General features: G+C 54.4%; 1 protein-coding gene across 1 annotated transcript in view; it reads left to right on the top strand.

Moving 5' to 3' along the window:
- Window positions 1–15,469, top strand: part of MYO7A (myosin VIIA) — a 72,544-nt gene extending 57,075 nt beyond the window's left edge. Inside the window, exons 31-44 of the mRNA XM_023535554.1 lie at window positions 1,462–1,652; window positions 2,345–2,469; window positions 3,093–3,250; window positions 4,248–4,401; window positions 5,610–5,765; window positions 6,315–6,420; window positions 7,462–7,575; window positions 8,682–8,769; window positions 8,937–9,043; window positions 11,759–11,944; window positions 12,369–12,485; window positions 13,615–13,698; window positions 14,574–14,693; window positions 15,308–15,469. Coding sequence (XP_023391322.1) covers window positions 1,462–1,652; window positions 2,345–2,469; window positions 3,093–3,250; window positions 4,248–4,401; window positions 5,610–5,765; window positions 6,315–6,420; window positions 7,462–7,575; window positions 8,682–8,769; window positions 8,937–9,043; window positions 11,759–11,944; window positions 12,369–12,485; window positions 13,615–13,698; window positions 14,574–14,693; window positions 15,308–15,397 — 1,796 coding nt within the window. The 3' untranslated portion in view covers window positions 15,398–15,469. The remainder of the gene's footprint in view (window positions 1–1,461; window positions 1,653–2,344; window positions 2,470–3,092; window positions 3,251–4,247; window positions 4,402–5,609; window positions 5,766–6,314; window positions 6,421–7,461; window positions 7,576–8,681; window positions 8,770–8,936; window positions 9,044–11,758; window positions 11,945–12,368; window positions 12,486–13,614; window positions 13,699–14,573; window positions 14,694–15,307) is intronic.
- Window positions 15,470–15,906: the final 437 nt, after the last annotated feature.

Below are 15,906 nucleotides of genomic sequence, written 5' to 3'. Positions count from 1 at the left end.
GGGAAGGCAGGGAAGGCTTCCTGGAGGAAGGGGTATCTAAACTGAGACCTAAAGGGTAAGTAAGAATTAGACAGCAAAGGGAAAGTGGTCTGGGCCACTGCCGGCCTCCCTCTGACCATGTGTGACTTTGGCCAGGCCATGTCTGACAGGTTGAGCTGAGCTAAGTCTCACCCTGGCTGGGCCAGCCTCTCTCTGGCCAAGCCACGTCCGACTAAGCTGGCCTTGGTCTCCTTCAGGGAGTGCCGTGTCTTGCTCTCGCTGGGCTGCTCTGACTTGGGCTGTGCTGCACGTCACTCGGGCTGGGCAGGACTGACCCCGGCTGGGCCCTGTTCTCCATGTTGGTCCTGCAGGGGAGCCAAACTGACAGCCCCCAGCTTCACGCTGGCCACCATCAAGGGGGATGAGTACACCTTCACCTCCAGCAATGCCGAGGATATCCGTGACCTAGTGGTCACCTTTCTGGAGGGGCTCCGAAAGAGGTCCAAGTATGTGGTGGCCTTGCAGGACAACCCCAACCCTGGTGAGTGGCTCCTGGCATGGGCTGCCCGGTACTGGGGGTCAGGGGTATCAGTCAGATCACACACCTTATCCTTGGCCTGGCATTCAAGCTGCTAGTGCCTGTTACTCATCCTTCCCCAGACGCCCTTGGTTCCAGCTGGACCAAATACCTAAACTCTGTGCCTGCCTTCTGTGCTCTGTGGGCAATCTTTTCTCTCTTTTCTTTTCTCCATATTTAATACTTCCTTCATCTTCAATACTTATCATCTGTCACCTTAGTCAGGTGAGATCAGGGGTTCCTCCTGTGTTCCCCGAGTACCCACCATCTTCAAATGATGACAGCAATTACGGCTCCCTTCTGGGCCCTGGGCAGAGAGGAAATAGACCTTGTCCCTGCCCTCAGTGGAGAGAGGGGGCGGGAACAGACGGCGACAGTGCCTGCGACAGCACGGTGACCAGGGAAACCCAGAGGCTGTGGGAGCCCGGAGGACACAGGCTCCACGCAGCCTGGGGTTCAGGGAGGAATGTGCGTGAGGGCGCGAGGCAGAGAGGAGAGCGGGACTGAGCACAGAGGCTGGGGAAAGCGGGTGTGTCTGAGAACTGCAGAGCCTGGTTTGGCTGGAATGGGTGAGTCGAGGGAGAAGGGGAAAGAAGTGAGGTCAGGAGGTCAGGAAGGCCAGCCCACAACAGGCCTTCCGAGCATGTCAAGGAGAATGGGCTTTATCCTTAGGGCAATGGGGAGCCACAGAAGGCTTTTTGAGCAGACGAGTGGCCCATTGTGATGGCCATGTCTGTGTGGAGGGCAAGGTGGAGGCAGGGTGACCAGTGAGCAGACATGAGTAGGACAGGGCATCAGTTATTCAGTGGGGAGGAACAGCTTATAGGTCATCAACCTCAATGAAGATGTGCCAACCCAGCCTCTCTCTCTGCCCCCATGTGGTCCCGTTCACCTCTGCCTCCCAGCGGGCGAGGAGTCAGGCTTCCTCAGCTTTGCCAAGGGAGACCTCATCATCCTGGACCATGACACAGGCGAGCAGGTCATGAACTCGGGCTGGGCCTGTGGCATCAATGAGCGGACCAAGCAGCGTGGGGACTTCCCCACTGACTGTGTGTATGTCATGCCCACTGTCACCATGCCACCGCGGGAGATTGTGGTATGTGGCCTGGAGGTGGCAGATGGATGGGACGCTCCCCTGGACACCTCTTTGTCTTCTTCCCATGTCTATAAAATGGAGTGAGGGATCACAATAGGTTCCTGGTCTGCAGCTTCTGTGAAGACGATCTGGGGGTCTTATGGGACCACAAACTTAAAGTTAGGGCAACTATCAAACCTATATGAGATGGAGAGGGGCCTAAAACTGCATTAGATGAGGAAATGCTTGGGGTGGGGATGGGAGGAGAGTGGGGCAGGGGCATCGCCTTGCTCTGTCTGAAAGGACGATGAGAGCAGAGAGCTGGGAAGAGAGGCCCTGGTGCTCCTGCAGCCCCCTCGGGTGCAACACTGAGGCTCAGAGTTCAGTTTTCCAGGCATCTCCTGAGCCAGGCTCTGTTCACTGGGCAGTTCTCACACTGTGTCCCCTGCCTTGTCTTGGCTTTCTGACTGACCCAACCTGGTTCAGACACAGAGCACCAAGGGAAGGGTTCTGAGCCCAGCACGATGGAGGTAGCAATAACTTCAGAAACCAAAAAGAGCAAAGGGACTCCCAGGGTCAGAATAGGGCACAGGGTGCACCCCCACAGCCACAGTCTCCCCAGCCCTAGTCCAGAAGGCTCCAGGCTCTACCACATTGATTCCATGAGCCCCCAGTGGAGAGCTAACCTCAGCCTCCTGTCCCTCGGTCTCTAGGCCCTGGTCACCATGACCCCCGACCAGAGGCAGGATGTCATCCGGCTCTTGCAGCTGCGAACGCCGGAGCCCGAGGTGCGCGCCAAGCCTTACACGCTGGAGGAATTTTCCTACGACTACTTCAGGTGACAGGGAAAGGGGAGAGGGGGCCCCGGGATGGCCAGCTGCAGGCTTCTGCGACTCTGGTCAGCGAGGTGGGGTTGTTTTGTGATGCCCTCACCTATGAGGTCAGAGGGAGCCAAAGGGCAGTTTTTGTCCATTGAGATGACCCTTCTCTTCATTTAAGAGATTGTGACTGCAGTCTGAGGTGGCATCTTAGGCACACGCAATTCTCAGTCCTGGTGGGGAGGTGGGCACAAAACCAGGCAGCTGTGTTTCTGTGTGCCCAGTATTGTGTTGGGACTGCTGGGGACAGAGGGGAGGCTTTCTGGAGGAGGTGGCATCTGAGTTGAGCTATGCAGGGGGTGACTTGGGGTGGAGGAGTGCTGCAGGCAGGACATGCCAAGGCGGGAGCAGAGAGGAACGTGAGTGAGGAGGCCGGGGAGGGGGCAGCAGTGGCTGGGGCACAGTCAGCATCTTCATATTTCTGTTTTCCAGCTGAGAAATTAAGACCCAGAAAGGGCTTGTGACTTACCCCAGGTCCACAGGGCGAAGCAGGGCCCCGTTCTCGGCCTCCAGGCACAGGGAGGGATGGGGACGAAGTCTCACAACCTGGGCATCAATGCTAACTGTCCCTTTGTGGTGTCAGGCCCCCACCCAAGCACACACTGAGCCGTGTGATGGTGTCCAAGGCCCGAGGCAAGGACCGGCTGTGGAGCCACACACGGGAACCGCTCAAGCAGGCACTGCTCAAGAAAATCCTGGGCAGCGAGGAGCTCTCGCAGGAGGCCTGCATGGCCTTCATCGATATCCGAACCCATGAGGATGGGTGACACAGCGGGTCGGGGAAGAGGCCACGGGGCGGGGACTTCAGGGTGGGATGGTGTCAGGACCTTGCCTTTAGAGTTTTCATGTCGATACCTGCTTCCTTCTGAGGGCCCAGCTGGGTTTTGGGGAGATGTGGAGGGGGGGATGCTGATGGACTGGCTCCATCCACGTGCCTGATATCTTACAGTGTATAAGTGGTCACCTTACCCATTATCTCCTCTGACCCTGTCATTTGGTTGACAGATGTGTACTATGCCATGAGCTGAACCAGGTGTGGAGACACGGAGGTGACCAGACTTCGTCTCTGGCCTCATAGTGCTTATATTTAAGAGGGGAGACATGCTGACTGGGGTCAGTGCTCTGATAGGGCCAGCAGCACAGAGACCTGACTCGGCCTTGGAGGAGGGCTTCCTGGAGGAAGTGGTATCCAGGCTGAGACCTGAAAACTAGGCCTTAGGCAGCCAAAGAGGAGGAGAGTGGGGGAGTTCCAGATGGAGGGAGCAGCATGCACAAAGCCCCTGAGGCAAAACAGAGCAGGGCTGTTTTGAGGGCACAAGATAATTCAGTCCGCTGGAGGGCAGATTCAGGAAGGGAACCCAAAGACATGGGCTGACTCATGTAGGGTCCCCGAGTCCTGTTAAGAAGCTTGAGTTGTGTCCCAAGGCCATGGGGAACCAGTGGGATGGTGTCAAGGGATGGCACAGTCAGATTAGTAGTGATTTGGACAGTGCATCCTGGTTGCTGTGGAGACTTTGGATAGGGGGTTGGGAGCCTGAGGAGGCAGCTAGAGGATTGAGGAGAGAAGGTGGGTGGTGGGCATGGAGAGAAGGGTGGGCAGATCATGCCTATTTCCTGAGTGAGAGGCCTGAACCCAGGGCCACACGATCAGGAGGCAGGCCCTGTGGGAGAGGTAGCCTCCTGCCTCCCAGGCCAGCGGTCCCCCTCAGCCATGAGCCCTTCCTTGACGGCTCCCCACCCATGCTCAAGTACATGGGCGACTACCCATCCAAGAGGACGCGCTCCGTCAACGAGCTCACTGACCAGATCTTTGAGGGCGCCCTGAAGGCTGAACCCCTCAAGGATGAGGTGTATGTGCAGATCCTGAAGCAGCTGACTGACAACCACATCAGGTGAGCCTGGAGTCATGGGCAGGTGGGGGTAGCCCCCCACCCCCACCCCCAGTGCTCCCAGCTGAAGGGAATCTTAAAGGTCATGCACCCTTTGTGATGGGGAGCTCCCTCCCTCCCAAAGCAGCACTGGCTCTGCCTGGCCGCGGTCCTCTCTCACTCAGGCCTCTCACGTCTTAGCTCTGTCTCAGGAGGGTCAAGAACCAAGAGGTGGTGGCTATGCCTTCTGAGTCTGTCCTCCAAGTTTAACAGACCCAGCTCCTTCTAATTTCCTGTCACTCCCTGCCTGGGCCTCCTGTGGACCTCCGCCTCCCCCACCCCAGACTACACCAGCTGCCTGCAGGTTCAGCTCTTGAGCAAGTGTCTCATCCCTGGCCTGTGCTGGGCTGGCTGTCATTTGGAAGCTCTGGCTGAAATCTCATGGCCTAAAGGTGTTGGGCCCCAGAGGGTGTCACCTTCTCCTCTCTGTTGGGCAGACCATGGCAGGAGTGAGAAGTCAGGCTTGAGCTAGTCTCAGAGCCCGAGAGATGCCCCACCATCTTCCCTTAGGCCTAGACTCCCAACTCCCTCCCCAGCCTTGGCACTTTCTACATCTCTTACTCAAATCCACCATCGAGCCATACATCAGATCTTTTCACACTGACAAACCTTTGTACATGCTGCGCCCACAGCCAGGAAAACCTTTCATCTCCTTTGCATATCAGAATTTGTCTCATCCTTCAAACCCCAAATGCCACCTCCTTCTAAAAGCCTTCCAAGCTTCCCTCCTGTCTGTCCCAACGAGCTCCCAGTGGTGCCTGAGGGAGCCCAGGGGCTGGTCAAATTCAGCGCTACTCAAGGAATAGATAGATGAGCTGAAGAGCTTCTGCCAGAATATAAGTCGCATACTGCTTCTTTCAAAGGAAAGTCTTGCTAAGAAAAAAAATCTTAGCTGAACCAAACAAAGTGCTTGGCGACATAGCTGATTTTCGTTCTGGCATGAGCAGGTCATCTCTATGTGGCTGGCAACGACACAGCCATGTGGCCCTGCACAGGTTGGCTGACCAGCAGTAATGGTCAGGAAAGTGGGCCCATGTTGGTCCTCAGACACGGGTGGGGATCAGGGCATGTGCTATACCATGTGCTACCACGGTGAGGAACCGAGGGGTGTGTGGCCACTGGGGGTGCTCAGACCCTTGTACCCTTGCTGGACACCACACCTCCTCCTGCAGGTATAGCGAGGAACGGGGCTGGGAGCTGCTCTGGCTGTGCACAGGCCTCTTCCCGCCCAGCAACATCCTCCTGCCCCACGTACAGCGCTTCCTGCAGTCCCGCAAGCACTGCCCACTCGCCATCGACTGCCTGCAGCGGCTCCAGAAAGCCCTAAGGTGCGGACACCTGCATGGGGCAGAGGCAGCGGGCACAGAGCTCGGTGGGGGCAGGCACTGGGATGGGCTCCTGGCCACATGAGCTTGTGGGACAAGTCCCTTGGGGATAAGGGCATGACCGCACAGCAGTCAGGGCCCATCCCTGGGATACCACAGCTGCCAGCTAAACAAAGGTTGCAGTGCTCACTGCCCATTCGGGACACAGTTTCAGAGTCTGGCTGCTTAGAAGGGCTTGGCTCACACCTTCGAGTCTGCTGGGGAGGCAGACACCTGACTGAACTTTGCACTCCACGAAGCTCACTTGCATCCTTTGCTTCGTTTGGTCCCCTCCACAGCCCTATGTGGTGGGTGCTGGTATTCCATTGTACAGAAGAGCAACTGGAGGCTCTCAGAAGTTAAGTGACTGTCGCCTGGTAGGAAGTGATGGACAGGGAATAGAAGTGGGTCTGTCTCTGAAAGTTCCCTCTGTTCCTTGCTACCCATGGCCCCACGAACCCACAGGTTCCTGACTTTGTCCCGTCTCTCCTTTCCCCACCCCATGGTTTTTAGAAATGGGTCCCGGAAGTATCCCCCACACCTGGTGGAGGTGGAGGCCATCCAGCACAAAACCACCCAGATTTTCCACAAGGTCTACTTTCCTGACGACACTGACGAGGTGAGGGCTGCTGGCTTCTTGGTCCGTGGACGCCCCTGAATGACCAGACTCCCTCGGGGACACAGGGAGCAGACCTGATGCTTCTCTCTTGCCATTCCCACACTTGCCTCCATCCTCCTGCCCACGGTGGAGTCAGGGCTCAGTCAAGAGGCCACAGACTCCCCGGGTCAGGAGCCCCTGGCTTCCTGGTCCAACCTCTAGCCTCCTTGAGCAGCCTGAGGTCATGTCTCCCTCTCTCTGAGGAGCCCTTCCTTAGAGAGAAGCGCTTCCTCCCTCTGAGCCGAGCTCTACGCCTGTGCCGCCTCCCTGATGCCAGCTCTGTTCCTGGGCATAGGCCCGCCTGCCCCCTGCCCCCGGCCTCCCCTACTACCTTGAGCCCACATTCTTACAGACCCCTTCCTATCTCATTCAGATAAACGAGCCCAACATCAAAACTTTTAGCTCGAAAAGCAGTTTTAAAACTCGTCTAGAGACAAGACTCAGAAATGCCACGATAGGATTCCTGTCACAAAGACAGAAAAACTTGCTAAGATCCTTTCCTGTCCCCCCCAGTGGAAGGCTCCATAGAGCAGGTCCCCCCACTCCCCACGGCCCTCAGTTGCATTTCTCCCTCCATCCGAACTTCCCCAGACTCTCCGATTCCTCCCACCCCAGTCTGGGCTGCTTCCCCTCTATCTTTTCTCCTCCCCTTTTCTGGAATTTGCTTTCCTCTTCCTCCAGTCTCTCTCCTTCCAATCACCGGTGCTGTCTGTGCTTCCCTGGCCTCTGCCATCACTCATGCTTGTACGGCCAGGGCCAGGACCTTAAAGGCCAAGGCCGAGTCCTGTTTGGAGGGCTGGGCAGGACACAATCTGGAAAGACCCAGACAGGAGTTGTTGCTTTTCCTTTTCTTAAACACTGTGCCCAGTTCTGGACCCACCGGGCCCCCCCTGGGGGGCGGGGCTGTCTTGCATGGGAGGGGACTCAGTCTAGTTGGAGTCACAGCCAGAGGGTCTCAAGAGGCCCTGCCAGAGCCAAGTGATGACCCCGCCAACCCCCCAGGCCTTCGAGGTGGAGTCCAGCACTAAGGCCAAGGACTTCTGCCAGAACATTGCCGCTCGGTTGCTCCTCAAGTCCTCCGAGGGATTCAGCCTCTTTGTCAAAATTGCAGACAAGGTGGGTGGTGGTCGTTGCCTTCTATCCGCCTGCTGTTGGTCTGTCTGTTGAGAAATTTGCTGGAGTCATGGCAGCTCATGGGGCAGCAGTGGGGGAGGAGTGAGATGGAAGGAGGGGGAGGAGGAGAGGGGGTGAGGGGTGAGGGGGGGAGGGGCACTCCTGCACGCAGCATCCGCGTGTGCCCATCTCCTTCTTATTCTTATATCCCTGCAATGGCCCCCTCATGTGTCACGGCTGCCCCCAAATCTCTCTTCTGAGGCACTGCACAGCATGCTCAGACTCTCGGGAGCCATGTGGTACTCTATGTTCTGGGTGCTCCAGGCTCCTCACCCTGCCCTGACACTTTCCATATTTGATCTGGTTCCTCAGCTGGCGTGCGGAGGCCAATTAACCCTCAAAATAACTCTCGAAGAGTGATCATCCCCACCTAATAGAACACAAAACTCATGCTTAGAAGGGTTAGGGAACTTATCTAAGGTCGCACAGCAGGGACTCAGCTCTAGGTGGGTGTGACTCCAGAGGACAGGCCGCTGCCACCATCCCACATAGTCCTCCCCCACTTCTCTGTCCATGGGAATCGAAGGCCCAATGTGAAAGCCGCTGCCCACGTGGGGCTTTCCTGACCCGCTCAGGCAGACCGGATGCCCGCTTCTGCTGCTCACTCCCAGTTCCCTGTGTGTCCATGTCTGCCTCCTCACTTCATGGCTGTCCCTGTGCCGGACACTGGGGACCCAGAGGTAGTCTCAGTGAGGTCCTTGACCGGGGTCGCTGAGAGCCTGCAGGAGGAGCAGGACATGGATGCCAGACGATATCTAAGGCAGGGGAAGGGCCTCGTTCTCGGCCATGGGCTCTAGTGTGCCACTCACTGGGTTTTAACTGAAGGACTGAATGGAACGATTGTCACTCTAGGCAGATTGTATTCTAGAGACACTCAGTAGGTGCCATTGGTGCAAGGTGGGCTGATATGCGACGCCTCTTCTGCCCTTCTGGTTGCCAGTGGGAGTCTTTATGGAGAAGGAGCCACCAGGAGGGCCTTGGGTGGGAAAGTCAGAAAACTCAGTATTGCTCAAACTAAAATGAGTGGATCAGAATGGCCATGTCCTTAGGTCATCAGCGTCCCTGAGAACGACTTCTTCTTCGACTTCGTTCGACACTTGACAGACTGGATAAAGAAAGCACGGCCAGTCAAGGATGGTAATGTGAGGCTGGGTCCTGGGATCATCTGAGGCCTGGAGCAGGGCGGGTGCTGGCTCAGGGCCACACCGCAAGGCCCACCTGGGTGGTACCCAAGGGGCTGGTGCTGGACATGGGTGCCCCTCTGTACCCGGACCCTCCAGGTGACTGACTGCCCTTTGCCACAGGAATCGTGCCCTCACTCACCTACCAAGTATTCTTTATGAAGAAGCTGTGGACCACCACGGTGCCAGGGAAGGACCCCATGGCCGATTCCATCTTCCACTATTACCAGGTGATATGCCCAGTGCCTCTCTGCTGTTTTTGCCCCCATGCATGGCGACCTTATGTGCTGTGACTGTGAAAGCAGAGGCCTGCTGTCCTTGCCAGGGGAGGGGCCACTAACAGCACATCCTTGAAGAGATTTCTCCTGGGACCCTCTAGGGTGGGTGGTGGGGTGGGTGGGTGGCGGCGGTGGCCCAACCTCTCAGATCTTCTCAACCTTCTAGCCCCCAGGGGCTTGACTGTTTCTTCTGAGCTCCCAAATCCCATCTGGTCAGGCCCTTCCCTTGGTGAGGGGCTGTCCTCTGAATTTAAGGTTCTGCTGTTATAGTTGGGTATATCTGAGGCCTCAGATGAATCTGCAAATATTTTCCAGCACAGACATGTGCTTGCAGGAAGCAGGAGGAAGGCTCACATGTTGAGCCTCTATTACGTGTCTGATATTTTTCACTCATTCTTTCCTCTCAACAAACCTCAAGAAGTAGGCGTGTTGTTCCCATTTTACCGAGGGAGAAACTGAGACACAGAGAAATCAAGTGATGTAATATGGATAACAGGGCCAAAGGAACTCGGGTTTGATTCCAGGTCTTTGTGACTGCAGACTCAGTGATCTTTTCTGGGCTAGCTGGTTTACCATTCTGTGGGAGAGACAAGCCAGGATGTGGGGAAGGGCAGGGGAAGTGGGATGGTGGCTGCCATGGTAGAGTGAACCCTGGCCTGGGAGTCAGAAGGGCTGTCCTCATTCAAATGTAGGATCTACCTCTCCCCCATGCCTCTCCCCACCCTCACCCTGTGTTGCCCATTTAGTGAATGGCGAGGTCAACTACCAGTTGACACAAGGAAGAAACCCAAGTCGGCCTTGGTATCTCTCTCTCCCTCACCTCCCACATCCTAAATCATTTACCTGACTTTATCTCCTGAAGATCTCTCAAATCCATCCACGTCTCCATCACCCCTACCATCCGAATGAAGCCAGTAACCTTTTCTCTGATGTTTTTTTCCCCCTTCAATCCATTCTCTACAGGGTGGTCCTCATACTTTCCAGATCCTCTCAGTGGCTTCCTATATCCCTTCCTATTCCCAAATCCTGACTGTGGCCCTACATGGAGGTGCCACTATCTACGTTGCTGCCTTGTCTTGTATCCAGCATCCCTTTGCTCAGTTCACTCCATGTACATTTTTCCAAACTTTCAAGTCTGTCACAGGCTTCAGTGATGTTCTCTCTTCTAGGATGCTCTTCCCACAGTTCTTTCCCTCTTTACCCACCGAGCTTTCAGATGTGAATTAAATCATTTTTTAAAAAATTCATTTATTTAAATTAGTTTCAAGTATACAGTACATTGGTTAGACATCTATATAACTCGTAAAACGAGCCCCCCATCTGCTCCCTTCCTTCCCTGGCCCTCCACTTAGCCATCATATTAATGCTGACTGCATTCCCTCTGCCGTGCTCCCCATTCCTGTGACCAACTATCAACTACCAATTTGTACTCTTCACCCCATTCTCCCAGCCACCCAACCCCGCTGCCCTCTGTCCGTCACCAAATTGTCCACTATATTTGTGAGTCTGTTTTTGATTAGTTTGTTCCTTTTGTTCCTTAGATTCCGCATATAAGAGAAATCATATGCTATTTATCTTTGTCTGACTTATTTCACTCGGCATAATAATCTCTAGGTCCTTCCATGTCATTGCAAATTGTAGGATTTCATTTTTTTAATGGCTGAGTAATATTCTGTTGTATATATGAATCATAATTTATCCAATCATCTGTCGATGGGCATTTAGGTTGCTTCCATATCTTGGCTATTGTAAATTGTGATGCCATGAATACTGGGGAGTATAGATCTTTACAAATTATCGTTTTGGTTTTCTTTGGATAAATACCCAGAAGTGCAATTGTTGGGTCAAAAGGTACATCTATTTTTAATTTTTTGAGGAACCTCCATATTGTTTTCCATAGCTGCTGTACCAATTTGTAATCCCACCAACAATGTATGAAGGTTCCCTTTCTCCGCACCCTCACCAACACTTATTGTTTTTTGCAATCATTTTATCTTAAGGAAAGTCTTCCTGTCCCGAAGACTAGATCAGGTTACCTTGATTTATGTCCTCACAGCACTGAGAACAATTCCTTCAAAGACTGGAATTATACATTGATTTGGTGTGATGATAGCTGTTCTTGCCTTGACTATAAGTTCCATGAGAGTAGGGAGGGTACATGTTGTTGCTTAAAGGGCTTGGCTTATAGTAGGTGCTCAATAAATATTTGTTGGCTTGATGGACTGGTGAATAGGTGAATGGGTGACTCTGTGAATGGATGGCTGGAAGGATGGATGATGAATGAATTTATGGATGGGTGAGTAAATGGATAGGTGGATAGGAGGATGGGTGAGTTGATGGGTGGACAAATGGGGAAATGGATGGGAAATGGATGTGAGTGGATAGACCGATATGGCTGGGTGGTAGACGGATAGATGGTTATGAATAGGGAGATAGGTGGTGGGGAGGTGGGCTGTTTTCAAACTGCAATGTGCTGAATCTGTGTAGACATAATTGCTACTTCCCTATATTGTGCCATCTCCTCTTAAGGAGCAGTGTCAGCTGAGGCTGGAGAAGTGGGTGGGCCTCGATGTGGGGTAAGGCAGTAGACTCTACCTTGGAGTGGGAGGGAAGAAGCCTGCTTCCTCCAGGTCCCTCCCCACCTGTGAACTGCTCTGTCTCTGGCAGGAGTTGCCCAAGTATCTCCGAGGCTACCACAAGTGCACGCGGGAGGAGGTGCTGCAGTTGGGGGCACTGATCTATAGAGTCAAGTTTGAGGAGGACAAGTCTTACTTCCCCAGTATCCCCAAGCTGCTACGGGAGCTGGTGCCCCAGGACCTCATCCGGCAAGTCTCACCTGATGACTGGAAGCGGGTGAGCATGGCAGAGGCAGTGGGAATAGGATCTGCCTGCAGTGGCCCCCTAGGTACCCCAGGGGTCAAGGGGGCAGGTGCTGGCCAGCAGCCCAGGGAAGTGTCTCCTGTGGCCCTGTATTTGATAAGGTCTCTGTCACATTCTCCTTTCCACCTGCTTTTGTCTCCAGTCTTTCAGGCAGAGGATTCCGCTGGCCACTTGTCAGTAATTTGCCCTGTCTTGGTTACCACAGTGACTTGACTTGATACTCTTTGGCCCACTTGCTTGGGGGAGGAAAGGGAGGCCAGGAGTCCATTAGCTGGGATAAAGTGGGGAGCCCCTCATGGCCTCCAGGACCCCTCTCCAAGGCCAGTGACAGCTGCTGACAGTGGGGATGGGACAGGAGCGGCCGGGGAGGGGGCTCTAACCCACCCTCCCCCTGCAGTCCATCGTAGCCTACTTCAACAAGCACGCAGGGAAGTCCAAGGAAGAGGCCAAGCTGGCCTTCCTGAAGCTCATCTTCAAGTGGCCCACCTTTGGCTCAGCTTTCTTCGAGGTGAAGGTACGCTGTGGGTAGCTTCTGAGAGAGGAGGAAGGGGGTGAGGAGCGGGGATGAGAAGGCACAGAGACTCCTCCCCAGGACTATGGGAAACAGCGATGGCCTCTGCTGCCGGCCCCCGCAAGGAAATGAGGGAAGCCCCTCAACCTTGTCTCAGCTAAGGATCTCGGCTAAATACTGAGTCCTGGGCTCAGTCCTGGGAAAGAGAAGGGCCAGCAGCTCAGCCTGGCAGATGTGTAAACAGGTCAGAATCATGGAGGATAAACTGTGGGGAGCTTTTGTCAAGGCGGCAGAGCCAGCGAGGCCCACCCAGACTGTGAAGGCTGAGGAGGCCTCCTGGAGGAGGCAATATCTGAGATTTCTCGGAAGACCCTGGGGAGAGTTTTCCTGGCAGAGGGCCTAGCATGAGCAAAGACCCAGAAGTGTGAGAGCTCAAGCCTGGGCAGGAAGAGCAAGTGGTTAAGTGTGGACAGGCATAAGGTGTGAGGTGAGCGGATTGTGATGAAAGGCAGGTTGGCAAGCAGGCAAGGGGGCTGGGTTTCCTCCTGCTGGTGGTGGCCAGCCTTGGAGGGTTCTGAACGAGGATAATGGGCAGAAGCCCATTTTGACTGGAGGGTAGAGGGTGGATCTGAGGGGCAAGACCAGAGGCAGAAGAATGGTGAAGAGGCTGCTCTGAGAGGATGAGGGGACGGGTCCGGATGGAGAGGAGAGGACAGCCTTGATACACACCTAGGGAGGCCTTTAGAGAAGCCTGGCTGTGCAGGAAACAGGTAGATAGCTGGAGGCAGGTGTAAGGTTCGAGGAGGATTTTTAAAGATGAGTGATGTTTGGGCTGAGAGAGAGGAGACAGCAGAGACTCCTAGAGGAGGAGAGAAGGGACGAAACCACTGCTAGGGAGGTGGAAAAGGGGCTCATTTGGGGACCCATTAAGAGATTTTTCGGCAGCACTGAGGGCCCAGCATAGGTGGAAACCATGAGATTGTGGCAGGGCTGCCAGCACCGTTGCACCCCTGGCACCAAGTAGGTAGCAGGAGAGGTTGACTTAATGCTAGCTGAGGACGTATTCATTCCCGTCCCAAATGCACCCCTGCTCTGCGTCCCCCATCTGATGATTTTTCGCTTTCTTTACTAGCAAACTACGGAGCCAAACTTCCCTGAGATCCTCTTAATTGCTATCAACAAGTATGGGGTCAGCCTCATTGATCCCAGGACCAAGGTGAGCGTTGACAGGAAAGAGCGGGCGGGGGCAGGCTGCTCTGTCTGCACTCCGACAAAAGCCCCTGCCAGCCAACATCTTCACTTCATCTGCCCTCTTGGCCACACATCTTGAGAGGCTGCCTGTGTTTGCTCCGTCTGCTTCCTTACTGCTCTGTCAAAATAGCTTTTCTAGAGTTACTAACAAATACCTTATTACTAAATACAATGAACCCTTTTTAGTACTTAGACTTTCGACATCATTGGACACTGCCATCCACTTGATCCTTCCAAAATGCTCTCTGCTCGTCTTGGTCAGGATGGCAGGCAGTGCTGGGGTAACTGCTGCTCATATTTATGGGCCAGAGCAGTCCTCACCGAAGGGGCCAAGAAGCACAGTTCTACCATGTGCACAAGAGGGGTACACCTGGACTGTTGGCAACAGGTGCCAATGACCACCATCTTCCCGTTGGCTTCATGTGCCCACTTTTCTCTCTTGGTCACCTTCAGAGACTTCTGTGGGCTGCTTCTTTACCTTGCTCTCCAAGGTTCTATCCTGTCTTCCTGTCTCTTTCCTCAAACTTCCCCTGGACCAGCTCATTGAAACCCATCTCAGTTCCTTCAGGCCTCTTACATTTCCAATCCCAGTGCCACGTGCCCAACAGCCTCTTGGACTTCCCTGGGTATCCTGCAAGCCGGTGCAACCAAGGCATGGAGCGGGAAGGCACCTGCCTGCCACAGCAGCTCCGTGGCAGAGCTGTCCTCTACCTTCTTGTCCCTTCTCTTATCTGAGAGCCGAGGCCTGTCATATGGGTGGTGTCCATGGTCTGGGGCCAAGGGGAGTGAGGCCAGAGGGTGGGCCAAGGCTGTGCAGCTTCAGACTTTCTGTTCCTCTAGGACATCTTGACCACTCACCCCTTCACCAAGATCTCCAACTGGAGCAGCGGCAACACCTACTTCCACATCACCATTGGGAACCTGGTGCGCGGGAGCAAACTGCTCTGTGAGACGTCACTGGTGAGAGCTCTTCCTTCTGGGCCTGGTGGGCTCCCCTGCTTCACCTGCAGCTTCATCCTCTCCCAGCCCTTGGAACAAACATGAGGAGTGGGTTGCTTGGCCTGGATCAGGATCGAGGGTTAGGTTGGGGCCAAGATCAGGTCAGTTTAAGGCTCAGCTTAGGTCTTGAGGGAGGGGCTTAATCTGGGGCTGAGGAGCAGACCCGTCATTTGGTAACTATTGTTTTAAGTGCCTTCAGTATCTGGGAATTGAGCTTTCAGCCCCTGAGTTCAACAGTAGAACCAGTAGCAATGAGGTCTCCTGGACTGAGCTCAACTTCCAAGGCATAACTCAACTGGTAGAGCCTTTAGAGTCACTCTTAGAGGTAGGCATCCAGGATTTGAAGGACCCAGGAGGTAAGTGGGGTCATAACAGCTTAGAACCTTAGACATGTAGCTGGATGAATCCAACCCTTCAGCTGTGCAGCTGGGGAGACAGAGTCCAAAGTGGGACAGGATTTGCCTTTGCCCAGGGTTCTGCCTACTGCAGGGCTTCCTGGGAGCTGTGTTCTGGGTCTGAGTGGGCTGGCCCTGTCCTAGTGTGTGCTCTGTTTATCTTCTTACCACTGTTTCCAGGGCTACAAGATGGATGACCTCTTGACTTCCTATATTAGCCAGATGCTCACAGCTATGAGCAAACAGCGGGGCTCCAGGAGTGGCAAGTGAACAGTGGAGAGGTGGCACTGGCTCTGCGCCTGCTCCCTGGGCAGCAGCTGGCTCAGGCCCATCAGCTACCTCTGCAGCTGGGGGAAGAACTATTCCATCCAGGCAGGGAGGAAGGACTGGCTAGCTACCAGTGACTGCACCAGCTCGGCCTCCGGCCCTTCTTCCAGTGAGGTGTCCCAGCTGGAGTACAGAACTTCCCTCTAGCTGCCCTTGAGGACCCTGGGTTGGATCTGGTCCTGGCTTGCTGTGGCCTTCCCAGTTGTTAGACCCAGTTCTCCCTGGATGCTTTTCTCATCTCAGACCAGCCCTACCATGCGACCTCCTTACACTTTCTGTGCACCACTGAGACAGGAATCAAGAGGACAACCTAGTTCTCCATGCTGGGAGCAAAATCGAACCAACCAAGCAAAGAATATCTGACACCTAAGGAACTGGTTTAATTTCCCAAACTCCAGAATCCTCAGCTGGGGTGAGGGAGATGAGATAGACCACTTTTATATATTGTAGTG

Source organism: Pteropus vampyrus, unplaced genomic scaffold, assembly GCF_000151845.1.
Source record: "Pteropus vampyrus isolate Shadow unplaced genomic scaffold, Pvam_2.0 Scaffold141, whole genome shotgun sequence".
Classification (NCBI taxonomy): Eukaryota; Metazoa; Chordata; class Mammalia; order Chiroptera; family Pteropodidae; genus Pteropus; species Pteropus vampyrus.
This window is presented reverse-complemented; position numbering and strand designations above follow the sequence as displayed.